General features: G+C 47.7%; 1 protein-coding gene across 1 annotated transcript in view; it reads left to right on the top strand.

The window, feature by feature from the left end:
* The first annotated feature begins 924 nt into the window (after positions 1–924).
* The window catches only part of SCD5 (stearoyl-CoA desaturase 5), a 33,169-nt gene continuing 7,447 nt past the window's right edge, over positions 925–26,646 (top strand). The window contains exons 1-2 of the mRNA XM_082482228.1: positions 925–1,178; positions 24,104–24,234. Of these exons, the coding sequence (XP_082338354.1) occupies positions 1,019–1,178; positions 24,104–24,234 (291 nt within the window). The 5' untranslated portion in view covers positions 925–1,018. The remainder of the gene's footprint in view (positions 1,179–24,103; positions 24,235–26,646) is intronic.

Below are 26,646 nucleotides of genomic sequence, written 5' to 3' on the forward strand. Positions count from 1 at the left end.
CCTACTTGTGCAAGGTGTTCCCTGCTCCGCAGCAGGTGAAGCGCCTCGCTAGTAACAGTGAACTACTTTCTGCCGCTGCTCCTCCACGTATCTGGGTCATCCTTCTGACACGGGTCAACCCACCATTAGCCCTGCCATCCCAAGCAGCGTGGGGTCCTTCCTGCAGCTTGCAGCGGGAGGCCACGGCAGCACCGGGGGCACAGCATCCCCAGGAAACTGCATCTGAACACTACAATACTCCATCCGGGGTGGGACAGAGTAAACAAAAAGTGTGCCACGCTCCTCATTTGAGTATGCACTGCTGATTAAAAGCTTGATGACTTCTTTTATTTTTTGGATGCCACTGGCCACCTTGTTTCTCCCCAGTCAGATAAACTTCATTAACTTGCTCTTGAATATCTGTTCCTCCCTTGCGCCAGTGGCATCTTTTACTCCGGTTTCACGGGCTTCCAGAATCAAACGTCTTTGAAATCCGCCTCCCTCGAGCAGCGTTTGCCCCCTCACACCCTCTCGGGCAGCCGGCAGGAGAGGTGCCTGCCATTCTTCGAGGGCAGCCGCTTAAGAAGGCGCAGGGAGGGCGGACGGAGGCCTGCACCTCTCCGCCATCCCGCGCGGAGCCTCGGCTGCGGCTCGCCAGCACCGCCGCTCTCCCTTCGGCGGGTCGGCACCGGTCCCGCGGGGGCCGGTTGGAGAGGGCCGCGCGCGCGCTGGAGGACGGGCAGCCGTTGGGTTACAGGGCCGCGAGCGACGGCGCGGGCCCTTCGGGCGGCCCCGCGGCTGTGCTGGTGCTGGTGCCGGGGGCGGGGGCGGGGCGGACCGCGGCCGCCATTGGCTGTCGCTATGCAGGGCCGGCGGCCGCCGCCCCCTTCCCCCCTCTCCCTGCCCGTCCCCCACCGGCGCGGGAGCTCCATGGAGGCGGCGGCAGCAACAGATGCGGCGGCGCGGCCCGGTCGTCCCTAGCTGCTGCCCGGCCGCGCTGCGCGGGGGCCGCTGCCGTCCCTAGCGCCCCGCCGGCGAGATGGCCGGGTCCCGGCGGGCGGCGAGCGGCGAGGCGGCCACGGCAGGCTGCGGGCAGGCCATCGTCTGGCGCAACGTGGTGCTGATGGGGCTGCTGCACCTAGGCGCCGTCTACGCGCTCAGCCTGGTGCCGCGGGCGCAGCTCCTCACTCTCCTCTGGGGTGAGTGTGGGGCCGGCGCGGGGCTGCGCCGACCCCCGCCACAGGTGGGGCGGGGGGACAAGGGACGGCTTGCCGGCGGCCGGGGCCCCGGCGCAGACCCCGCCCGGCGAGGGGCGGAAGGTTTCGCCGGCGGGTCCTGCGGGGCTGGCGGTGGGGGGAGCAAAGCCGCATCTTGCTTTCTACCTATTTATCCCCTGTTCATTTGTGCAGTCGCTTCGCCGCGTTTGGCGTCCGCGGGCTGGCGTGGGCCGGGCGCCCCGCTGAGCGCCGAGGAGGGGGCCGGACACCCCCGCGCTGCCCGGCAGCCTCCGCCGCTTTTGTTCCCGTGCTCCCCCGGCCGCTCCCGGGATGCCATTGCCGGCGCCGCGCCGGGCCCTCGGTTGCTGTAGAAACAGGAGGCGTTCTGCCTCCGGTTACAGTGGTCAGGCTGGCTTTCTAATTAAAAAAAAAAAAAAAGAAAAAAAAAAGGAATCAAGCAGCTGGTATTTCTGTTCAAAAGTCTGATAGAGAACGTGTTCGCCTTCCCTTTGCTGCTTCCCCTTGTTACTTTATGAACGCCCATGTCTTTCTGCTCTGGTTGGGAGTAGAAAATCACCCCGTCCTTTGTCTCTTGGGGAAGGCAAGAGACATCTTCTCATTAGGGAAGATTTAAAAGTCGAGGAAGAGCTGTAAGATGCTGGCAAGGAGAAAATAAGCCCAGCTGTGCTTTCTGTTGTGATGTGGCTTGCTATGTCTGTCTTCTTGCTGGCCGTGAAAAGCTAAGGATTTGGTTTGGGAAAGAGAACGTGAAATATAGCATTGTTACTTCCATCCTATGGTGAGATCCTCTTTTCTCTGCAAAAGAACGGTGGTGGGAGAAGAGCTACATAGAAGTACTGCAGTATCGTGCAAGGTTTCTCAGGGTTTGTGAGACCAGTAGATGGTGGGTGTCAGCATCATCCTTCACTGGGCAGAATTGTGCATCGAGTCATGTAAATGTGGGTGGCCAAGAGGATAAAAACTTGAATGCTGCTTTGCAGCTGGTGCAATTTCTTGGGTAAAAGACCTGCTTTGGGGAGCTTGTGAATGAATAGAGAATGTAATGGCCTGGGACTCCGTTACATAAATAGAAGAAAGAAGGGTCTCTGCTACAGGCAACTCAGGGAATTTGGGTTGTTAGGCTGCCACCAGTAGTGTTGAGGTGACTCTCAAAAAGCCCCAGTCAAATGCTTTAGAAATCAGGTTTATTTCTTATGTTTGAGGAATTCCTAAATCTGTTGTTCAGCTTTTGATATTCAGTCTGTCTTGAACTCTTAGAAATAGCCACCATTGCTGTTTGCAGTTGGGAAATGAACCCTTCTGTCAATTGGTAATTCTCCTGAGAAGTTCTTAATTGGGAAACTGTTTTTGGATCCCTGGTGGGGACCTGGCCTTTGACTGGCTGCCTGGTTTGCACAAACCATTACCTGGCTCACTCATGACCAGAAAAGGTTTAGGGGGTGGTTGTGTTTTGCTTAGTTTCCTTCTGTGAGTGTTGCTCTTCTCTCCTGGTTATGTTCAGGCTGATTTCATAGTTTACCTTGGCTGTAGCTTAATGGTTGGGGAGACCAGGAGAGCCTGCAGGACCTCTATGGCCAGAACACACAGCCTGTGGTCTGCTTTCAACCCTTTTAGGTCCTGTAGTGTGTGGGCAGGTGGGCTTTCTTTTTATCTCTTTTTGCCTTTCCAAGAAGACAAGTTGAAATCATCCTTGATTTCACTGTGTCTTAATTACAGAACTCCCTAAGGCTGGAGCTGAAGGATTGAATTACCAATTTCAGCCCCCCATCCTCCAAAGTATTTTTTCCTAGTTGAAATTAAACAGATGCTAAATAATAAACAGGTCTCAACAACTTTGCAACTTAATGCCTTTCTTTCTGAGAGCAAGAGCCTCCCATTTTCCAACATTGTTATTTTTAACAGCTGCCCTAAAGAAGACCACAAAATTTTTATGGGAGTTTGGCGGATGGTTTTTACAGGGGCTCAGCAGCAGGGAGTGAATGCATTGGCTCCAGCTGTCCTGGCCAGCTGGACACTCCATGCTGCTTTTGCAGCTGGCTGCGGGGTCTGCCCCCCTCAGAGGTGATGGGCAAGGTGAAAACACAGGATCTCCTGCAGAATATGTCAGACAAAAGTAGCTTGCTGTCACGCTGGAGACATGTGTCCAAGGTCTCTCTGAGAGACTTTCGTGGAGTAGATGAAAGCAGTGTTGCTGTTGCTTAAGGTAACAAACCCGCCTTGCTTCACTCTGGAAGGAGCCAACCAGTATAATTGCGTCAAAAGGAAGAAGAGTCGATCAGATATGTCCCTTGCCCTTACCAGTTTCCACATCTCCTTCTCTGTGCAGACCAGCTGTGAGCCTGCCTTTTTGTGGGTTTTGGCTGCCAGCCAGACTTTGGAGCAGTGCTGGCACAGCAGAGAAGTTGGGTGGTCAGTAAGGTTGTAGTGTCAGGTAAGGCAGAGATGTGTGTACACTGAAGGGTGCACATGGAGGAGCTGCAGCCCTCATTGCATTCATCTATGTTTTTTTTTTTTCTCCAAGCTTGCCTGGAACTTGGGAAGCTTCCCAGTGATCTTATGCAAGCCGTTGCATTGCTCTGTCCCATGCTCCCTGCTACTGCTCCCCTGTGGGTAAGCTGCAGGAGCAAGTGTGCGGAGAGTGGCTCACCAGTGCTGGCTGTGACCTCTGTGGTCCCTGGCAGGAAGCGGGCAGCTTCCCATGACTCACCACGGCTTGCTTGGCTTTTTACTTTCTCCTCCCCCAAGACATCCACCTCTTGGTGGGCTCTCAGCTGGGGTGGACCCAGATGCTTTCCTCCTTCCCACCTTTGAAGGCAGTTGGTAATCCCCGATTCACCACTGCTTGCTAAGCAGAGCTGAAATGCCACTGTGCTACCTAGAAAACAGCTGTTCAATCCAAACTGCCTGCTCAGCAGGGCTTATTTCCATTGGTAATTTATTGACATTTGTCCAGCTGTATGTAATAGACAATGGAAAAACACCGCCAAATGAAGGCTCAGCTGGTTGTTTACTCAGGATTATCTGTGCTTGCCTGTTCCCATCACCTCCTGCACTAACACCTTGAGGCCCATGTTACAGCTTCTGGCACCCCACATGGAGCCAGGGTTGCACAAGGGATCACAAACAGCGTTCTGGGTGGTGTGGCCACCTCGCCCAGGGCGCACCCAAAAATTGGGTTATCTTCCAAGGGATGTGTAGCTAAACTGGTTAAAACATAGGCTTTTGGGCATCCCACTGCCTCTATGGAATTTGGTTTCAGTCCAAGCTGAAGAAAACCAATAAAATTACTCACATCAAAATTTTCTATGAGCTGGGAACTGTCTTGACATGAGAGGCAGCAGATGATATGTGCGAGGCATTGAGCAGCCCTGGGCTGTGCCCATGGGACAACCGTGTAGCTATCCTGGCAGATCCTGCCGGGACTGTGCCTTTGAAATGACCCCCACTCTGCCAGCCCAGCTGTGCTCACTGGGAGCCCTTTTGCCTTGCTCTTCTCCAGCTTCACTTGTGGTTTGGTACAGAGGTGCCTGGAGAAGACCCTGTTGCCTTCCCCTTTTCCTCCTGATCCAGAGCCGGGCAGCTTGCGATACATGGTCCCTCCTTCCTCTTGGTGCTTTGCTGTCCCTGTCCGTGCTGTTTTGTACCTGACAGCTGCTGCTTTGGGGCATCCCTGCACTCTGGGTTCCCAGCCTTGGATAGGGGTGGGAACTGTTGAGAAAACGTGCCTCGAGTCTTGTCTGCCCCCAGTCCCACCAATATGTTTGCTGGGCATGGCCGGCAGGTTTGGCAGGGTTCACCAGCCATCCTGCAAAGCCCAAAGCATGGTGCAGCCCAGGCCCCAGGGAGCTGGCACATGGATGTTCTCCTTCAGGTTTCTCTTTGTCCACCTGCTTTTGCAGGTCTTTGGGCTCCTGGTGCTTAGCACCCCCAGTACAGAGGTCTGAAGGAGAGGGATCACCTTTCTCTGCAGACTTGCACGGGGAACCAAAGCAGGGTGGGAGCAGCTTGCTGTCAGTGGGGCCAGAAACCAGGGACTGGTGTGATGGGGTCTGTCAGCTGGACCAGGCATGCACATTCCCCAAGAATGAACTTAGGCAGAGGGATCCTTGTGGGCAGCTGGGGCTGTGGATGTGGCTGTGATTCGCCGATGGCCTCTTTTGAGCTGGATGTGCTACACCTCCTTCCACAGGCCACTTAGTAGGAAACTCCATGCGCAGCTCATCCCCTAAGTTTGTAATGTGCCATTAAATGATGCTTCTTAACCAGGAACCTCTTTGCTCAAGCCAGCTCTGTTGCAGTCCCAGTGAGGTTATCTGTTTGGGTTGGGAAAGCAAAGCAAAATAATTGAAGTCCCTGTACAGAGAAAACTATCAGCATGTTTCACTGCAGGACCCAATGTTTCCACTGCTAGCAGAGTTTTTTTTGATGGGCTCATGATAGCTTCTTTTTCTTAAAGACTCCATTCTGGGGAGTCATGTGATTTGTAAAGGTCTCATATTTTGTTTGGAAAAAGGTGCTTTTTAGCCTTCACAGGAGGCTTGTGAGGAAGCGCTTAAAGTAGCCAAATGCATTATAGGAAACAAAAACCCCACAAAAGATTAAGCTGTTTACCTGCTTTGAAGCCTTTTCTTTCAGGCTGCTGAGTAAAGTTGTGCTAACAACTTTAAAAACTGGCACGGGCATGGCCATCCAGAAACCTTGTGTCATCTGTATGTGTTTTGCAGAGCTGCCTGATAGCCAAGCGAATGTTGGTTCACACGCTGATATGCCTTGCCAGGGAGGATCAGGGAGGAGGATGGCCTTGCTCTAATGGTGCTCACGTGGGAGGGCAGTCTTGTTGGTGTTATTTTAGCAGTGTTTAGGAGATGTTTTAGTGCTCTTGAGAATGCCAGATTGATCGTGTTCTGCCATGGTGGGCCCCGTGCCATGCTTACCCACAGCTTTCCCCTGCGCTCGCTGTCTGAGAGCACAGACGGAGCGGTGGTGCTGCCCAGCTGCATCCCTGCCAAAACGCAAGCTGCTCCCAGGCATGAATCTAGATCCAAATCCTGCTGCTTGTCTCCCTTTGATAAGAGAGACTAAAGCAATTGTGGTCCTAGCTCTTTGGGATGCTGTGGTGCCTGAAGGGCACCACCAAAATCATCACTTCTTTCTCAGCCTTTCTGGTAGCATGTCTATGTAATGAGGCACATGTTGCTGTTGTGCACTGCAGATGCAAGTTTTATTGGTCTTGCACATTTCAGAAGTCTTGCATATTCTTGAGTGCCATCTACTGGCTTTTTGGTTATTAACTGGTTTTAGTTATTAACCATTTCTACACACGGTGTTAGAAACTCCTAGCTCCAAGGAAGTGCCACTCGATACCTCTGAGACCTCTGCAGATGAAGGAGAGTGGAAATATTGTCTCCATTTCACAATTATGAAATGAAGATGTTTGATTAAAAACTTCTCTTACTGACACTCCTGCTGTGGCTCTGGCAGGAGCACCCTCCTGCCAGGAAAGTCCTGAAAAGTGGTTATGCTCAGGTGATTTCTGTAGGCACCTTGGTGGGAGGGGATTAATGAACAGAAGGACCTTACCTCACCTTACTCCCAGGAGAGATCTTCTGTCTGCTGGCTCACAAAACGGTCCCAGCTGCAAGCAGTGAGCAGCTCTGGGAGGTTTCTGTGGCATACAGGAGAACAGCCTTGTTGTCCATCAGCCCCTAGCTCTGCCATGCTTTCAGCAGTTCAAGACAGCAGCTGGTCCACTAGTTGAGTCAAGAAGAGGTTGACCTGCGGAATCAGAATTGCAACTCTGGGGTGCACATCAACACAGGGGGATAGCCCTGCTTACCTCCAGAGTGGGTTTGGACTGTCTTTTCCTCCCCTGCCCCATTTGAAAGTGTTTTTTTACAGCTGCCTCTCCTAATAGTCAAGTTCTTGGTTTGTTCCTTCCTCACTAGCATCACAAGCTAAACTCCCATCATCTCTGACAGAAACAGAGTCTTTTCTCAAACAGTATTTCTGTCCTCAAAAATGACAAGTACCCTGGAGCTGGGAGTGGCTTTAACATGCTGTTCCCTAGCGTTTTGCATCTGGGAATGGTCTGAGTTCTGTGTCCACTGTAGAGCTGGGACACGCATCTTCCATCTAGCAATGCACAGACATGAAAGTGGGCCTGGACCTGTTCCAGATCCCATTCTGAGATGCTCTACTGTAGAGGACTCTCCTGCCCGTCAGATGTTTTCCCTTCCCCAGCATTCACTCATCTCTTATTTTAACTATTGCTGGAGATGATTCCTTAAGGTCTTGCCTGTGAACTTCATGGTGTTCAACTCTAAGTACGTATTTTTGTTTCCCATCCCTGGTGCATTGGTGGTGCTCTGTTTTGTGTGCTGCCTGTCCCATGATCACCATGAACGTGATAAAGGAACGGAGAAAAAAAATCTAGTGTCTGTGTGGGCACAAAGTGTATGCGTGCTGAGCCCTGTATGCATGTGACCACCCTCTGGTCTTGTTGTTCTCAGAAGGTGGTTTCAAGGCACTCCTAACGAGTGACTAGTGAAGCTGTTCTTGTTTAGAAACCAGGATGTTCACCTGGCATAAAGCACTGCTAGGCCCTTGGCTGCTCTGTTTGTCTTCGTTACATGTGGAGGTGGGGGTGGCAGTATACAGGCTCCGAGGAGTTTCCGTGGATGAGTTGGGATGGACTTTCATCCAAGCGGAGGGAATACATCAGTCAGAGTTGTGTTGACACTGGAGGAAGTCAAGGGGCTGCAAGCAGATCAAATGCCTCTTCTCCAGGAGATGCCACCAGGCAGAGCAATGGGAGCCACACAGACCTGCTTGTCTGGGGTTGCTGCCACTGCTGTCAAGGAGGCAAAAGCGTTGCTCTATCCCCTGGGAGGGCTGGACTGGAAAATGTCAGCTCACCCACCAGAACTTAGTATGCATCCTCATCACTGCCACTTCACCTTCCCTCCCTGCAATTACAGTTGCACTTGTAATTAACGCTGATGTTATAATTGAAGCCAAGCAATTTTTTGCAATCAGATTTTATTTTTACCATGTAGGCTAACAATAAAATGTGCTGCCCCACTGGAAAGCTGAAACATTTATTGTGCTAAGTAAAGCAAGGCTGATATGAAAGAGAGGGAGGGGAGGGCTGTTTCTCAGATGGTGGCATCAGGAATCCTGCGTGCCATCCCTCTTGTGCAGGGACCTCAGCACAAGGAGGATGGAGATTTCTGGAGGGAGACTGAAATGAGGGTCTTTCTCAACCTGTTTCTGGCCACTAGCTTCTCAGATGATGTTCTGAGCGGCTCAGAATAAAATAATCGCACATGGGCAAATGGGGGAGCTTTTCTTGACTGGACTTTGTCCTTGCCTGGCTTGTTGGCTCTGTGCTTTCGCTGACTTTGTATTTTTGAGTGTTTCATATCGTCCCCAGCCCAGCCTCACTGTAACACCTTCTGTGCCCATGCGATTCTGCTTTGTCAGTGGAAGGGATTGCAGTGCTTGACTACTCCTATGCTGCCCTCTGCATCTGGGGTAGTTCACAAGATGTCTTCTATCATGACCACACAGCTGGATCTGTGAAAGGACTTCTGCCCAGGCCCTTAGGTGGCATTTCAGAAGGCGGCACCTGGAAGGGGTTTGCACTGCTCTAACCAGCAGTTGCTGCTGTCCAGGGCGCTGGAGCAGACGTATAAGCTTGCTGTGCCCTCCTGGCCACCCAAAAGCTTGGAGAGAATCTGGAGGCCAGGATGAGATCAGGTGTTTCTGAGGCTTATTTCATGTTCTTCATAAATGGAGAGAGAGGAGTAGGGATGCAGAAGAGCTGCAGCTTATGTAGAGAAGTGCTTGGGCAGAGCAGCAAAAGCAGGTCCTGATTGGAAAGACTGGAAATAAGTTCTCTGAGCCCTTGCAGCACGTGGGGTGGAGGGAGAGCAGTCCTGGGCTCCTGCTTTGTGCCTGTTGCTCTCTTTGGGTGATCCTTCAGGTAGGGCCACTACCAGGACAATGGAGAAGGGAAATGTATGGGGGTTGGGTAACAGCACAAGTTGGAAATGGCAGCATGTCTTACAAAAATGTCAAAAGCTCCGTATTTTATAGGGGATTGAGAGTATAAAAAGGGGTGGGGTTTTTAAATTTTTTTTGGCCAGCACCATGACATTATAACTTCTTTCCAGAGTGCATTTGGCTGTAGGTGTGGAAAATAGGACCTTTATAATTAACTGAAGCAGTCAGTTGTAATGTTGGTCATAGATGATCATTTTCATCCTGAGCAGCTCCTTCCACTGCTGCAGTCAGCTGGACTTGGCTGCAGTGAGGCAGGCATGCAAATGTGGCCAGACCTCCTCGCAGGAGCCATAGCAAGGCTGCTCTTGTTTTCTGTTGGCTTTGGCTCCTAGTTTTCATATAGAGGGATAGAATTCTGTGCTTGAGCTGCCTGAAAACTGGCTGCTATTTAGCAGGTATGTGAAGGCTGGCTTCCTTATGCAGTGTATACACAAGTGGCCATGGGGAAGTGAAGGGGAAAAATATGAAAAACATTTTGCTGGGTGGGTGGAAGCAGAGACCTGATGTGTGGCCATTCTCCCTGTGCCAGAGCTCACTGTGAGAGCAGAGCTGGGCTGAGCTAGGGCTGTTTGGGCAGGAGGGAGGCTGTGAGTAGTCATTCATGGAGCATGGTGAGCGATCATCAGGTGAGTGCACCCAGAGAGTGGACAGCATCAGCCTGCTGCTGATGCCACAGCGCTGGAGACAAAGGTGTCCTCCTCTATCCTGGCACCACCCTCTAACCTGATGGTTCTGGGTAACTGACCTGCCTGCTGCACGTTTGGCTGGATGCAAGAGGCTTGTGCCTTCTAATTTTAATGAGGCGTAGCGCTTGCAGCCTAACTCTGAGGTTCAAACTGCCAGAAGGACAAAAAATGGCCTCTCCCAGTTTTCTCTAACAGGTTTTTCTCTGATGTTGGTTTTGGAAAGGGGAGGAAAAGGTATAGGAGCTGACAGCATACAAGTAAAGCAGACAGAAAGCATCTGGGCAAGATGCAGTGATACAGAGGGACGGTGACATTGTCCAGAGTCTGAAGTCCTTGAGAAGTCAAAACCACTGCTTCAGCAGCTGGTGACTGGCCTGGGAGGGCACTGGGTCAGAGCAGGGTCTGTCCTGTGCAACGGATCCTGTTCAGCAGTGAACTGGAACAAAGGTGTTGCTGCCTCCCCAGGGAATCATGTCTAGAAGCCCAGCAGTTCAGAAGGGGATCGTTCCCTGCTGAGCCCTGGTCCTTTCTTGTGCCCCGTGCCTGGAAATTGTAAAAGGCAGAAGCTTTCAGTCTGCCCAGATCACAAGTATGTAGCATGTCATGTCTTTGTTTTTAATAGCTAAGAAGCTGCTGTTTCCTGGCTCTGTGCTTTGGGTGGTCTTGCCAGCATTCACAGCATGAGTGGCTGGATAAAACTATTACCTGCCATGTACCCAGCTGCATACAGGGCAAGCTTTGGCTGGTGATGGGCAGGGGTGCTAAATAACTAATCCTTCTTCCTTGAGGCAGAGCTGCCTGCTGAATACAGGGCCCTGGGGTGCTGTGCTTAACCATGCTTTTTCTTTGCTCTGTCCTTGAAAAAAAAGAGACAAAATTGGCATTAATTCTTTCTTGGCATTTATAGAGCACTTAAAAACCACCGGAGCCCTAGCTGGCGTGTGGATTGAGGACAGCAGTGAGGTCACTGGCAGAGAAGTGAAATCTGCCCATGGTTTTGTGATGATGCAGGATTCAGCTGAGCTGAGAGAGGCTACACATAAGCATCAAAAATTTCAGTGAAACCAGAGCATTCTCTTTTGATCTAAAAATATATATAAACTGTTTGTCATCTTAAGGCAATCTTCAGTTGCTGGTGAGTTCAGGGAATCTGTATTTGCTTCCTAGGGGAATTTTAGCATTTGGTGGAATACTTGCTGTCAGCCGCGATTTCCATGGCTCTGTTGGCTTCATTTATGTCACATTGGCTGCAGTTGTCAATGTGAACATTTCTGCTATTCCAACCAGAATAAAGTCTTTCGTATACTCAGCCAAAAGGGCTGGCTCTGGGGAATGTTCTTGAAAATGCATGCACAGGCACGTGCATCCAGGCAGAGACAGCCTGGATTTCATGAGCTGGTGATGGCAAGGCCAAGAAGATGCGACAGATGGCTTCTCCTGGAGCCTCCTCCACTGCAGTACAAAGGGGCAGGAAAGGGGCCTCATCTGAACTCATCTTCTCTGCAGCTCTAAAACTCAGCTTCCCCTTTGCCTTTGATGTGCTTCCTCTTATCTCTTTCTCTCTTGGTTCAATTTAGAGTATCTCAGAGCATGTGTAGATTTCATTTTAGATGACCTCGCTTCTGGCCTGAGATTTCACGTTTCGTCTTCACAGGAATGCACAGCTCCCTGCGAGAGCTGGCATGCACTGTATGGGGGGTGGCTCAGGGAATTGGTGATGCTGCAAACTGCTTTTTAGTTCTCAGTTGCTAGTTTGAATCCAGCCCAAGGTGCTCTTGATGCCAGCCTTTGACAGTTAGCAGGGCTCAGCGTACAGTGGGTTGGCCAATTGACTCTGTCTACCAGCAGAGGAGTGTGTCCTTCCAAGAAAACCCAGGGCCAGAGCACTAATTCAACATTTCTTCTTGGCAACAGTTTAGGGACTAAGGTGGAAAATTTCTCCCTCCTTAGTAAATGTAGTTCCAGGTCAGGAAATCATGCTTTTTGGTAGGATGATATGGATAAAGTGCTGTGTTACTGCTCCTCATGTCTCTCTGCTGTGGAGGAAGAGATCTCCAAGGTTGCCTTGGAAGGTGACAGAAGTAGAGATGTGTACTGGAGACTTGATATCTAATCTAGACCTAATAATGCTGCATGTTGGCCCTGACCCTCCCACCAATGCAGTGTGTGACATCAACCAGTGTTTTTAAATGAGGTGTTGGATAGACCAAGTGTTGATCTAATTTGACATAGTGTTGATCTATTTTGGCTTTCCTTTCTGGGGGCAGACACCACATTTTAAGAAAATGTATCCCAAAACTTGGTGTTAATCTAATGAAATAACAAAAAAGTGTTGTGGTTCCAGGCACCATGAAATTATTTGGTGCATTTGTGGTCTGAGCCCTGACGTTGAATCAGGAGAGAATCTTCTACTCCTGTCTGTCTGCGTAGTAAAGTGGAGGATCTTTGAGATGTTCAGAAGAGGCTAAGCATGGTACAGCTACTGAAATAGATGGCAGTACTGCCCTGAATTTCAGTGGGAATGGAGTTAGGCACCACTCAACACTACTGGAAGTGCTTCCCCTGGTTTGGTCAGATTAGCTGATTATTCCTAAATCTGCCACTGAATAACAGCAGAAGCCCACAAGTGAGGAAGAGAAGGCAGGTGCAGGGTAGAAAGGAAAAAATCCTAATCGTAAGATACAGAAGTATTACATACTTATGGTGATCAGTTAGTTTTGTGATGCTCATTGTGTGCTTGAGAAACTCGCTGTTTGTATTTCTGATGCAGTTCTCGTAGCCTGATGGAAGACCTTGGATTTTATGCATTTGGTTATTAAAATTCTTTAGCAAACAATTTTGATTTGGCTGAATAAGCAGAGGTAAAATGCTGGTGTGGAAACGGACAGATGTTGCAAGTCCATCCCTGTTATTTTTAATCCTCAAATAATTATTTATACAAGCAAGTCGTCATATCCCTTTATATACAGGGATGAAAAATAAATGGCCTGTGCTGAGATGAAAATTTCTTGTCAGGCTTTCACACAGAGGTTTGCCTGAGACTTTGCTGGCTACTCCAGCCGTGGAGAGCGTTTCCACTGAACGATGTCATGCCACAAGATGCCTTCATCATGCAACAGCATTTTTAAGGTCAGTTGTTTTCAGCTGCCCTCCTGTTGAAGAGGTAACGGATGTCTACAGGTGAAGCACAGCCCTCGTGTTTGTTAATTTTTCTTCCCCAAGCAAAAGATGTGCTTTATTGGCCATTAGTGCCATTAGAATTCACATTGTGAGAAACGCGCTCACTGTATTGAATTTTAGTCCGGGGCAAATTCGGTGGAGCAAAGAATATTTATTGCAGCGCTGGGAGTTACACAGGGGATTTCTCCTCCTGTGTCTCATTTTTCCCTTTACAACCGCTTGTTTTTATTTCGTATTCCTTATAATTATTCATGTTTCTTCTTGGAACATAGTTTGCATAATCAATGAGTTTTTGGAACGTGACCCACCCCCAAATACATAATCAATGAGTTCTGGGAATGCAACATGCCCCCCTCCCAGGCAGTATGCTCCCTCAGGGGTCTTCCTGATAGTCCATGGAGGGAGGGCCAAAGTCTTTATCACCATGTCCTTCTTGTGGCTTCTTCATTCTTTACACTTCTGTGGCCATCCCAGCCAACTACACCACCCTTTGTTCTGCAAATTTTCGGTAGTTCTAACTGTTGCTTTCGTCTGATATCCTATTTAAAACTATCCCTTTTCCAAACACATAGCAAGCACACACCCATCTTAGCTGAAGCCATAGCGAGCACACATTCATTTTAGCTGAAGCAAAATTTTTGCCAAATTACTTATTACAACATCTTCTTAAGAAATTACTCCCTCCCGTATCCATGGGATCTTGCCTTCTGATCCTTGAAATACTAGAGACTGTGTGTGCAAAAATGTATAAGCCTTTGCTGAATGTAACTTCAAGCACTCCCCCCTGGGGCTGGGAACACATCAGATCTTGTAGGCTAAACAGTGTTGGTAGTGTCATTGGCCAGCAGTGAGACCTCTAGCAGAACCAAGGTGCTGTATGCTTCTGAAGCTGTCCTCAAAATGATGACAGTAGGAGAGCTAAGCGATATTTTCCACGATAGCAACTGAAAGTCAAGGACGCCGCTTGAGGAACAGCTTCCTGAGCACATATAAAACAACACTGCAGGTTGGTTGTGAGCGGGGCTTTGCATCAGGGGGCTGGAAGGAAGTGGCTGTGGGCAGACACAAAGCTTGGGAGAAAGACAAGCGCAAACCTCTTGTTCAAACAAGAGGTTCAAACAGGCTGTGGTTTTGTCGCTGGAGGATCCAGATTTCTTCTGCTCTGTTTCTCACCACATTGAGTACACTGGGTGTTTTTCTGGTCTGTGTTTCATTGTTGGTGCTCCTGGCTTTCTTTGCTGGCTTGTGATCTTTCCGTCTGCCAGACCCCTGCTGAGTGGGATGCCGTGGGGAGACAGAGGAAGTGCTCAGCAGTCTGAAGAGGGGTCTGGCAGCCCCAGCTTGGGGGGGTCCCCTATCTGCTGACTTGATACCATGGGAATAGCAGCTGCCAAAATCTGTGTTAGGGCTATAGCTGTCAGTGATAGTGGCCAGTCCTAGAAGAGAGTGATGCTCGTGCAGCTTGTTCTGAGCTCTCTACACTGGGCTTTGCACCAGCCCCATAGTAAATGGGGCTGACGTCCTCAGAACGAGACATAAAACTAAGGCCCTGACATTTAGTGGCTGTCTTGATCCAAGATCTGTCACCCTAGTGGTAAAGAGCAAGTGAGATAACAATCTGGGACAGCCTCCGGCCTTGGTAATTACTTTCCACATACACTGTGCAAAACACCACATCTTGAAGTCCACCAGTGTGCAGGCATTTCTAGTGCAACAGTAACTGGGCTGTGTTGTCTTTTTTTCCCCTTTTTATTTTTTTTCCTTTTTTTTTTTTTTTTTCTTTTGTCTCCTCTGAATTGCAAGTCCTCTTACCCCTGTTGAAAAAAAGTATTGGGCTAGGTGAGCCACTGTTCTGATCTCATAAGGCATGTCATCTGTCTTGTTTGGAGTGGCCAGCTCCTTCCCCCATGTGTTTTTCCCCATTGTTGGTACTGGCAAGACAGAGGTGATTTTGGAGTTCCTGCCCTGCTTCTGGCACTGGACGCAGTACATCCCCATGCTGGCTGACCTAAGATTTGTAATCAGTTGACTTAAAACTGAGTCAGTGATTTGCTGCATCAGACCAGAAAAATGTTTGTTGCATTTTGTAACATGCAGAAAAGCTCAAATGTCCACAAAACTTGTCAGCTCCCAAAGTCTGTTTGGAAAATGGGGCTGTAGTGGGATCTGTGTTTGGTACTACTTGCCTAGACCAAACTGAGGATGATGGCTCTCCAGGCTTGTGTCAGGTTCAGCTTAATCACCTTGCTATGGTTGAATGTCGTGTCTAAATCCCTTAATTCTGCAAGGGACTGTGAGATTTTTAGCCATGTATGAAAGAGATGCCAGCAGTGGGACTGGCAAGGACTGACTCCCTTCCCTGCTCCTGGCGCTGCTATCCCTCCTCTCCTCACCACCCCTGTGCAGGAAGGGATTGCAGGCACTGGGTGTGAGTTGGTGCCAGGTTGTGCGTGTCACCACCCCATAGGAACGGTCACGTGACATTATTCTGTATTTTAAAGATGTTTCATATACTGACAGTAGCACCATTGTTAATGTGCAATTGATTTTGTTTCTCCGCTACTATTTTTATGTCTGGCATTTTGTCCCTCAGAGATAATTGCAATTTGCTCCATGTAACTAGGTTATATTTGACAGTGGTAACATGCAGATAGTTGGTATCCGACACAGTGTCTTCTTGTAATCTATGCCTAGGAATGTCCAGTCATCTCATCGCTTTCAGGAGCCAGCATTGTCTGTTCAGATGTGCAGAGTGAATGCAGTGCTTGTTGAGCTTGTTTTGGTTGATTTGGTTTTTTTACGACCATATAAAAGTCAAAAGCAATCTGGAATCTGCTGGATTTACAAACAGTAAATACATACCATGTTTCTAATGTGGTCCCAGGTTTCAGAAACAGAAGAGGTTCTAATTTTGATATTCGGCATACAAAGAGTTGACATTTTTGGGGGGAGGGATCTGCTCTAATTTAAACAACCACTTAGAGCAGAGGAGGATTTCCTGATGCCTGTGAAGTAGCTACAGACTCTGGCAATACCTCCCTATATCTTTATCAAGAGGTCAGTCCCCTGGACATACAGGTTTTCAGAAGAGTTTGGCGCTGGGAGTAGTAAAGGTTTTCTGGAAATCCAGCCATGGGGATAATGAGCTGTTTTGAAAAAGATGGCTCAAATGTTTTATGCTGTTGATCTCCCATCCCATGCATTTTTAAACGATTTGCCTGGTATAGTTTTCATTGCTTCTCTCCAACAGTGAGATGATACCTCTGTGCCTGCTGTTCAAAATCACACTGATGTCTTGCTGCCTTATCATATTGCACACTGAGAATATTTTACGAGCTGTTGGTGATCCTCCTTGCAGGCTCCCGCTTCCCCAAGCATCTCATCCTCCTTGCAGATCCCTGTCTGCAGTTATCGCCCTCTGAACTACGTTACTTTGCTTTTTCTATCCAGACAGATCTTTATTTTGTGCCTTACTTTCCCTGTTTCTGCATGGATCCTTTTGTGTTTCTTAGCTCTCTCACTGCTGCTCCAAATTTAGCATCATCTGCTGTTGTAATTAATATGCTGTTTGCCTTTGTTTCAGGTCATTAATAAGGATGTTTAATAAAAATATTCTGCCTATTGATTCTGGCATGTTCCCATAAATAGCATCTGTGCACAGGCACAGTGTACTTGGAAGCCTAGCAACCCGCCAGCTCCCTCTTTGCATGGTAGTTTAACCTCATCTATCTTGTCTCTCTTGCATCCTCTCTCTGTCCCTGTGCACTGGTTCTCTCATTTGTCCTTTTGCAACAGACTTACTTATTGTTTTCTCTTCCCTCTCTTTGTCTTTGTTCCCTCTCTTAAAATGCCTCTCCCATTGTTCCAGTTCAGAAGCATTTTGCTTACCCTGTGCTCTATCAAGTGAACTCACAGTTGGAAATGCTCCTGTCAGACCCTTATGCTGCAGAAGGGCTCCAGAGGGGAAAGCATGCTACCTGTCCAGGGGAGTGATGTTTTAGGGCCCTGCTTGCCATGGAGGCATTTCACACCAGTTTACTCCATTAACACGTGGTTTGTGTATGGCAGAGCTTGCCAGAGACAATGGAAGAAGGAAGTAAAATTCCTATGTTTGAGAGTAACTCTGCCTTGAGGTCTTGAGAAAGCTTAGGGAGAAACAAGGAGGAACCCACTTTAAACCTCTAGTCTGCTGGAATAAATCATCCTTCTTTGAAACAGATCCTGATTTACTGTCCAGTCAGAGGCAGCTCTGGGCTTGGTGTTTGAGTTTTGTGGAGCCCGGAGCTCTTGGCACAAGTTCTAGTGTTTCAGGTACTTGCACCCAGGTCTCAGACTTCTCCCAGACCTGAAGCAAACCCTAAACCTCCCTGCTGAGTTGTGGGTCTTAATTGAGTTGGCAATTAGAGCTGTTGGCTGGGGACACTTGTTTTGTATGTGTTGGGGATAGAATTCTGGCCATGGCAGAGTGCTCTGGCCAGCGTTGCAGCCCAGCTGCCTGTGCTCAAGGATCCAGCTGGTGGGGTGATGAGATCAGAGCTACCTCCTGGGCCTTTCTGCATAGCTGTGGGCACCCTTCCAGCTGTGATAGGCACCTGGATGGGCATAGCTGAGGACAGCTGTGGGCACGTGTGACCATTACTGTGAAAGAAGATCCGGAGTCTACATTTCTATGGAATTGTCCTGAAGCTAGCATGTTCAGATAAGTAGGAGAAAAGTGGGCTTGACCAAAGGTAAAGCTCCTGTGGTCATTGCTTTGAGCAGACAGTGATTCAAAGCAAACCACAGGCAGCTGAAATCCTCTAAAAACTATGTAAACTTAGGGCTCTACCACCTGTCCAGGCCAAGCTAGCTATTGCTCAAGGGAGTAGTAGGTATGGCCCACAGCATTCCCACACCATCCTAGGCGCTAGGAAAGATAATTCAGCTCTTGTTCTGAGTAGGTTCTCTAAAGAAACAATTTTACTGTAGCAGAAGCAGAAGTAAAGGCCCTGCAGACCTGTGGAGCCAGTTGCCATGCAGTACCACAGTACCCAGGAGGCACAGAGGTATGTGAGGATGACACATGCCTAATAACATGGATATCTGCATTAACAGAGTAGATCTGAACTCTCATACTGAACATGGTAATTGGGAGGTGATACTGAGAAGGAGCTGCTTTTGGGTACGTGTGTGGCAGGAGAACCCTAGTGCAGGCATAAGGTGGACCACAGAGCTGTGGAGTCAGTGCTGGCATGCATTCCCAGCCCAGTGGCACATTTCAGCTTCATGCCAGGAAGATGGCTCCTTGCCAGCAGCTCAGTGAAGCAGACGCTCTGAGCTGCCTTCAGTCCATGAGTGAAGCAAACTGAATAAACGATCAGAAAATGGCTTGAAAGGATCTTCCTCCTCTCCCTCTGGCTTTAGTATGAAACTGTGAGCTGTGCAGGTCTAGCTTGCTTTTCACAACACCAGAAGTAACCAGGCTTAAACCCACTGTCTTTCACAGATCAGTTCATTGGCTGCTCTGTTTTTTCTCTCATTCCAGGTCTCTCCAGACAGCTTTTTCTGCTGTGTTAGCTTTTGCTTTTTCATTTTTTTTGCTCTTGAAGTCTTCATTCCACTATTTTATTTTTTCCCCCTTTTCTTTTACTTTGGTATTAGCATGACACAACCTTTTGTCAGGTAGCTTCAGAGCTCCCACTCAGGCTGCTGTACTGTTGGTGGAACTCCCATGCCCTGGCTCTCTTAGACACTATTCCTGTCTGCCTGGCAGCTCTGTGCGCTCCATCCCCAGGCCTGTAGCTAGCAAGTCCTCACCCAGCCCTTTTCTAGCTCCATCTTCCTTATCCCTCAAGCACATCTCATTTCACAAGCAGCCCTCTCTGTGCAGTCAATGCTGGGGCCAGCTTGGCCTCCCCAGGAGGACAACCCTGTGGAAATGTCTCTTGGCCTCAGAGCTGTGCATCTTATGGAGGTGGAGATGCTGCCAGCTTGTTGTTCCTCCTTCACATCCACCATCAATGGCTGCTGACAACCTCCTCCACCACGCTCCAGCACAGCCCTCTCCCAAGCTACGCTCCTGTCAGCCCTGCAGCACTGGTGGAGGGGAGGAAAAGCAGTATATTATTACTCCTCAGCAAGATGGTCATCTGTGCTCTGAATTCAAAGTCTCTGGTACTTGTGGTGGCCTGTGATCATGTGTGAAGCCAAGATAAATGGATAGCACAGCTCAGTCTTCAGTCTACAGGTTAAGTTTGAAATGCTGCAGTTTCCTTGTGAGTGTGATTTTTTTGCTTTCTTAAGTCAGCCCAGTTGCAGAGTTAGCTCCCTAAAACATGCAGAAGACTAACCTGGCTATTTTAGCAGCTGCTTCTTTGTACATTAAGTACCTCACTAAATTAAAAAGAACTCTATCATTAACTGTTTGGATTCCAGGTTGTTTATTGGTACTTCTCTTGTGTTTATCTTTTTTTTTTTGTCTGTTTTTCTTCAATCTGATATTTATTTTTTTTTTTTTACCCTTTATTACTTAGGATATTACTTAGGAGACCCGTTTAGTTACGGTCTAAGAGGGAGTTTTCAGTATAAGGGGAAATTGTGGTTAACTGAGCTGCTTTGCTCTACAGTGTAATCCTTTTGTTTCGTGGAGATGTTCACACACACACACACTCCCCATCCCCCCAAAAAAGAGCCAGGTAGGTAAGTAGTGGCTCTCTTCTCATGTAGTTACTGTAGCTGTGCATAATTAATGTAAAATCAAATGGTTTATAGTCTGATTTTTGGGTTGAGTTCATAATTTATTCTGCAAAGGAAAGCTCAAGACTTGTCTTTACGTGGCAAATGTTTGTCATCTTGGCTATTTATACATTGGTAATTAGTGGCTGAGTAATAATTTCAGGCAATCTAATTCCTGTAAGAACCAGAAAAATCTGATATCACTGTATAGTGCATTTGTCTGACAGGATTTGTTTCTGCTCTGGTCACCAAACTCCTGAGTAATTTTGTTTGTTTCTGGGGATGTTTCAGCCCTCAGGATTTATATTAAGAAAATTCCTGCTATTATGATTCCTCCTCTGCAAAGCCAAAAAATAGGCATATTGCGTGGGTATATGCCCCAGCTATTTTAGTTTGATCACCGCAGTAGTGGCTGAGGCTGCTTGGCCCTGGAGGGCTAGAGAGGGCGAGAGAATGGAGATTGTGGTTGTGACCCAGGGAAGTGCTTGGAAAGCCCCATCTGATCAGGGCAGCATGTTTCTGGGAGGCTCTGAGGGTATTTCCTCAATCTGGTGCTCATTCTTGGTTGGCCTTTCTGCCTTTCCACTTGCCAAGCCATGCAGGTGAGAGCTAGCTTGTTCCTGACCATGGCCATTGGGAGAGCCTGGTGTGTGGGCTGTCCCCTGTGAAACAGGTGTCCCCCTCCTTTTGCTGGGCACAACACTTGTCAGTCCCTAACCTGAAGTACAGCTGAGCTTGCCTGCTTGTGGTTGATGCATTCTGCCTGGATGCATTCCTGTTCAACATGCTGTAGGTGAACCTGCTTTGGCAAGGGAGTTGGACTAGATGATCTCCGAAGGTTGCTTCCAACCCTAACCATTCTGTGATGGGTGGAGACATGCTGCCTGTGAGGCTGCCTGTGCAGCAACAGGGCTCCTGCAGAAATGTTTTGGATAAATCCTTCTCCCGTTTGTAGCCCAGGGCTTCCCGGGAAATTTGAATCAGGAATAATGCCTGGAGGAGGCCTGGGCTGGGAGATGCTGTTCAAAGGTATGGACACAAGGTGGCACGTAGACCCTAGGGCAGTCCCCAGACTCTGAAAATACTGATCCATTCTGCTGCAATGCTGGAGGTGTGGAGTGGGCTGAATGAAAGGGTCTCTGTTAAGCTGAGCTCTCTAAGAGCTGAATCATTAAGTGGCATAGATCCCTTGTATTCAGTGCAGCTATTTCATGTGGTCTGTATGTTACCTACCACTCAGCCTCTTTCTTGCGCTGGCCAGAGAAGGAAAGTGAAATCAACCTTAATCATAGAATCATAGAATGATTTAGGTTGGAAGGGACCTTGAAGATCATTGAGTTCCAACCCCCCTGCCATGGGCAGGGACACCTACCACTAGACCAGGTTGCCCAAGGCCATGTCCAGCCTGGCCTTAAACACCTCCAGGGATGGGGCCCCAACAATTTCTCTGGGCAACCTGTTCCAGTGCCTCATCACCCTCATAGTGAAAAATTTCTTCCTAATGTTTAATCTAAACCTGCACTCTTCCAGTTTAAAGCCATTCCCTCTTGTCCTGTCACTACATGCCCGAGTAAAAAGTCCTTCCCCAGCTCTCCTGTAGGCCCCCTTAATGTTGCATATGTCTTGTTCTACCCGCTTATCTTTAATTCTGGTTTTAAGCAATCAATCATGATTAAGATGGATGAATGCCTTGAGAAGCACTTGGCCAACTAAATGATCTGTTTCTTTGAAGTGAAAAAAGAAAAGCTCCTCTTTGTGCTTTAAGGAAGCAAAGAGACTGCTGAAGAAGGGAGATTTCAGCCCCTGTGACTAGCATGAGGTTAACCAGTCATAAAGCCCACAGACAATATGTTCTTTGTAATGATTCAGGACTATAACCTTAATATTTTTATGTTAGCTGGTTAATGTCAGTATTCTGTGCATCACAGATCTGTTCCCACAATTACAGTAATTTGAGAAATTTGGAAGGCCTTATTTAGGGATGTTTCTCCACAGCTCAACATCACGTACAGAAAATGACAGGATAGGTTTTCCCTAATTTCATAGAAGTCTGAGTCCTTGCACTGACTAGGGATGCAAGACTGCAGCGGAGACTGGAGTGTGAGTTGTGGTGCTGGAATTTTTATTGATCTGAGAGTAATCTGTAAATTCAACAAAACCTGTAAATAATGTGCAGACAGAATGTATGATTCTGTGCCTTCGTTCAGGAAGCAGGCCGAAGTCTGAATTTAGCAATAGACTTCAGTGCACTGGACTTAACTGCACAGATGAGCCTTTTCTGGGAGTAGCCTGAACACTGCAGCCTGCTGAGGAGGAGAGTTGTCTCTTCAGTCATGGTGTCCAAAACAGGTTTTAGAGGTACATCATCTTTACTAGGCCCATTCTGACTCCATTTGTCTGTTGCATTTTGTGAGAAAGGCTTTGGTTTGCTGTGCAGGAGATGACAGGAATTTGGGCCATGTACATTATGTGAAACAGTTTGGGTAAATCTGTTTTTGATGGATCCAGCAGTGGAGTGGATAAGGTCCATTTACTTCTTCAGTCCGCAGGGGTGTGACAATCAATATGAAATATGGTTGCTGTTATTTTACCAAATATCTTTCTACTATATTTTCTCTTAGATGCTATAATTTCAAGCACTGTGAATTGGGAGTTGATAGAGGGACACAGTAGACACCCACCTACATACACATATTTTTGTTTTCTTTTTGCAAAGATAGATGCTTTACATTACATGCTGAGAAAAGCTGTTTGTGAATTCCTTTCTAGTCACTGCTGGACAGACTGTTGTGCAGACACAGACACAAGTAGAAAACCCCCTTTTGGAGATAGTGTTTTCCCTTTTTGTTCCAGTAACTCTAGGTATTTGAAATAGGCTGTATTAACCAACACATGCCTCTGTGTGTAAAGTAGCAGGGAGCCCTGGCTAAACAGCACATCACTGCAGACAGTGCAAACTCATTTGAGGTTGTCGTATAATATTCTTATTGTTTGAATCCACTCTTGCTTAAATTTTACACTTGTAAAATAAGCCTGTACTCTTTAGGCACAGTATGACGAATCAACACCTGTAGGAGGGAGACGCAAGAGTTTATATATCATGACAGCTTCAATGTGAGCAATTTTTAGTGGTCCAGTTTATTTGGGACATATAATACTTTCGTCTTAGCTGTTCCAATTTTTTTCTTCCGGTCTCTCTCCAAAGCGAGGAGCAGCTCTAATACACTGTTCTTCCAACCCTTTCCCATAGTCTCCTCTTTTGTTGCAAGTCAAAACAACTCAGGCTATGGATCATCCATCACACAGGAATTCAAAGACACTGGAGACAAAAACAGCAAGCACATCAAAGGAGAAGTAATCATTGCACAGATGCACGGCTCAAGCAGGCAGGCCCAGGTCCACTGTCTCAATCTGCTGCCCCAACCAGCTATTTCCCCTGCCCCTGGAAATGCCAGGTTAACTGGCTGGACCATGTGTGAGCATGGCCCCTGCTGAAAGGAGAACTAGAGACGGACTGATGCTGTAATGGTGGCTGGTGGGGGAATTATTTTAAGCATGGGGGGTACACTGCAGGATGCATGTGCTTGGGCTGTGTGTCTAGCCTGGAGCCAATGTGGTGAGTAAGGAACAGAAAAATGCTCAAAACAAATTTACTTGAACAATTTTTTAATGAGGGGAAGGAAAAGCAGTTCCTGAAGCTGAAGGAAATGGTGAATGTTCCACTTCCTGATGCATTTTTATTACCAAGTCATGAGCTCTCAATGATAAAAGAAGTTTTTATTGTGAAAACTCTGACACAGCTCGTATCTTTAGGGCTGGGACATGATGCTCTTAAAATAGCCAGCAGATTAGACTCGAGCAATGACCTCTCTGGAGGAGGCTGTCAGTGTCCCTATAGAAGAGTTGTTGCTACTTTTCTGACATGAGTGGTGAACTTTCACTCCACTGTACTTGATGAAGGCACACTGTGTAAACATGGCACAGCATGGTGCTTCAGTGCTGCCAAACTCTCCTGAACAACACACTGGCTAAATGGAGAGGGGTGGGAAGTGGAACGACGTGTCCCTAGGGCTGCAGGGCAGAGGTGGGCTGAGAACCTCACCTGTCTGCCCAGCTTCATCTTCTGAGTGATCTTGTGGGTATCGGCAGGGCAGGGCAAGGAGCATCTTTACTTCAAAGAAAGCAAAAATAATGGCAGTTGGCCCCTGGCACATCCTGTGTTTTTGTTTTTGTGTCTTTCAGCATATTTCTGTTTCCTGATGACAGCCCTGGGCGTGACAGCTGGGGCACATCGCCTGTGGAGCCACCGTTCCTACAAAGCCAAGCTGCCTTTGCGGATCTTTCTGGCTGCAGCTAACTCCATGGCTTTCCAGGTGGGGTTGTGGTTGCCCATCCAGATTCTTGGCCTCCAGGCAGCTTTCTCTCCTTTGCAGGGATCCCCTCAGCTTAGAGACAGCAAAAAGGGGGAAAAAAAAAAAAAGTATTGGCAGAAAGACATTTGCTAATAATACACTCTTCTGGCTCAGGGGACACAGAGCCCCACTCACCACCCACGTAACAGTAAGCATTAGAGAGTCCAGGAGCAATAATTACTTAAGAACCAATTTGAATGTGCCCAGACCAATGGCTCAGCACCCCATCAGCCTATCCATGGTACAGGTCAGGTCCCACACTTCACAGGACAATGTGGAAACTTTTGCAAGGACCAACTTGACTTGATTACACAGACATATTTGCATCACTTTGTCCTTCCAGGCAGTTGGAGATTTTGATGTGCCCAGAAAGAAGACTGGGCATCCTTTCAGTATCTTAATTTATCTCTCTTTTACGCAGCATTTTTTACCAGTTAAGTAAAGGACTGGTATCTGTACTGAAAAGGACCATTGGCAAATACTGGATTCGTGTATGCTAGGCTTTTCTGCCTTCTGCCTGGCTCTTTCTGCCATTCAAGAAGCAAAGACTGGTTGTATTCCCCTTCTTGAAGCGAAGGGCAGTATTTCCTTCACGCTGTGGAAAGCACTACTGCACACAGTGCTGATATAAAGAGATTTATAGATTTAGCCATGTCCAATACATTTTGGTTTCATCTGTTCTAGCCTCTGACTGTTTCTTGGAAAAGGGGCCACTAATGGCATCCCCAGCACTGGCTGGGACAGGGATTAAGCCTGGAGCTGCTCTGTGATTCTGAAGCCCTAAGTATTCATGCTTCCTCACCATGGCTGGAGTAGGCTCCAAAATCAGGGGCTTAGGGTACTATCTGCAACTCCTTTTTGTCAGGATAATTCCAGGCACCGCCATGAGCTCCTGGCACAAGAAAACCAAAACAGAGCCACAGAAATGATGGGGTCTGCAATCAAGAGGTTTGTCAGGAGGACAGAAGGCTTGAAGTTGCAATTGTTTCTCAGTGAGGCAAATGCAGAGAGGGAGCTGGATCCTGCATGGAAGAAGCACGTTACTAGCTCTGTACTTACTGATAGGCAATCTTAGACCTCAAAAATGTTTGTTTAACATCCAGCTGGTGGTAGGAGTTAGCCCAGAACCAGGATCTTCTCAGTGTGAATTCAGTTACTCCTTTGGCTGTTCAAAATAGAGATAGGAACCCGTACTAACATAAAACTTATCGAGCTTGGCTGCCGTAACGTCTTGTGGCACCAAGTGCTGCATGTGTGTTGTGTCTTGAGTTTTGAGCTATTTCCCTTCAGTCTGTTTGGTTGACTTCTTATGTACCTTTACAGAGGATGAAGAGTCCCTTTATCCACTTCCATACAGTTCATTTGTCATCTTTGATTTATACATATATATTTTTTTTTTAAGATGGAAAGAATTAATCTTTTTAATCCCTCTAGACATTACAAACAGCACAATGCTTTTGCTTGAGTATGGGAATATGTCCATTTTGGCTATAACCTTCCTTTATTCTGAGCCATATTCCAGCTGCTTTGTGCTGCTCGGTTCCTTGCAGAGCTTTGGAAGCCCTTTGCTCGCCATGTTAAACTGTTTTAAGTTTTGAGAACCCCTGGTACTCTCCTCCTGTTTTACAGCTGATCTTATGTTTCATAAATAATTTAAATGAATGTGTCGAGCTGGTTGCAGTGAGCCTGTGGGATTTCACTGCGTTCTGCTCCCCTGTTGCCATGGATTTTGCTCTCAGCTGTATTGGCTTCATCAGTGCTTTTGCTTGAGGATATGGTGTGATTCTGAGGCAGGGAAGTAATTCAAAGTAGCTTCAAGTCACCTTTGTGCCCTTCACATCAGAAAGAAAACAAAAGGCTGTTATCACCCATTCGAAGTTTTAAGTAGTCTGAAGGCTGCTCCTAATTACCTGCTACAGGCTGTTTTCACCACCGGAAGCAGACAGTGAATGAGTTTTCAGGTCCATCTCCTTCATGTTGGCTTTGGGAGGAAGAGGTAGGATTAGAGATACCTACAGCATTGCTGAATGCTGAATATTGAGGAAATATTCAGACTTCTTGAAGGGCAGGGGAAACTCTGCTGAAGAGTTTTAACTTGATGCTGCATGGGCTGTGACATGCTGTACTTCCTCGGAAATACCATCAGATGCAGCCTTTTTTTGCCTGTTGCCTGATGCGTTTTTTTATAATTGGAGCATGCTGAGCTGTGTTTCTTCTCTCCATCTAGAGTGAAGTGCTCAGGATTTTGAAAGACTATGCTTCTTGCTGTCAAATGTCTGTTTCAGAAATATGTCACGTGTCTTTCAGAAATAGGTAATACCTGGCTTATGTCTACTTGATCTCCTGCTGTTTAAGTTTCAGCTTCTCATTTGG

The sequence above is a fragment of the Vanellus vanellus genome (genome assembly GCF_965231255.1).
Source record: "Vanellus vanellus genome assembly, chromosome: 4".
Lineage (NCBI taxonomy): Eukaryota > Metazoa > Chordata > Aves > Charadriiformes > Charadriidae > Vanellus > Vanellus vanellus.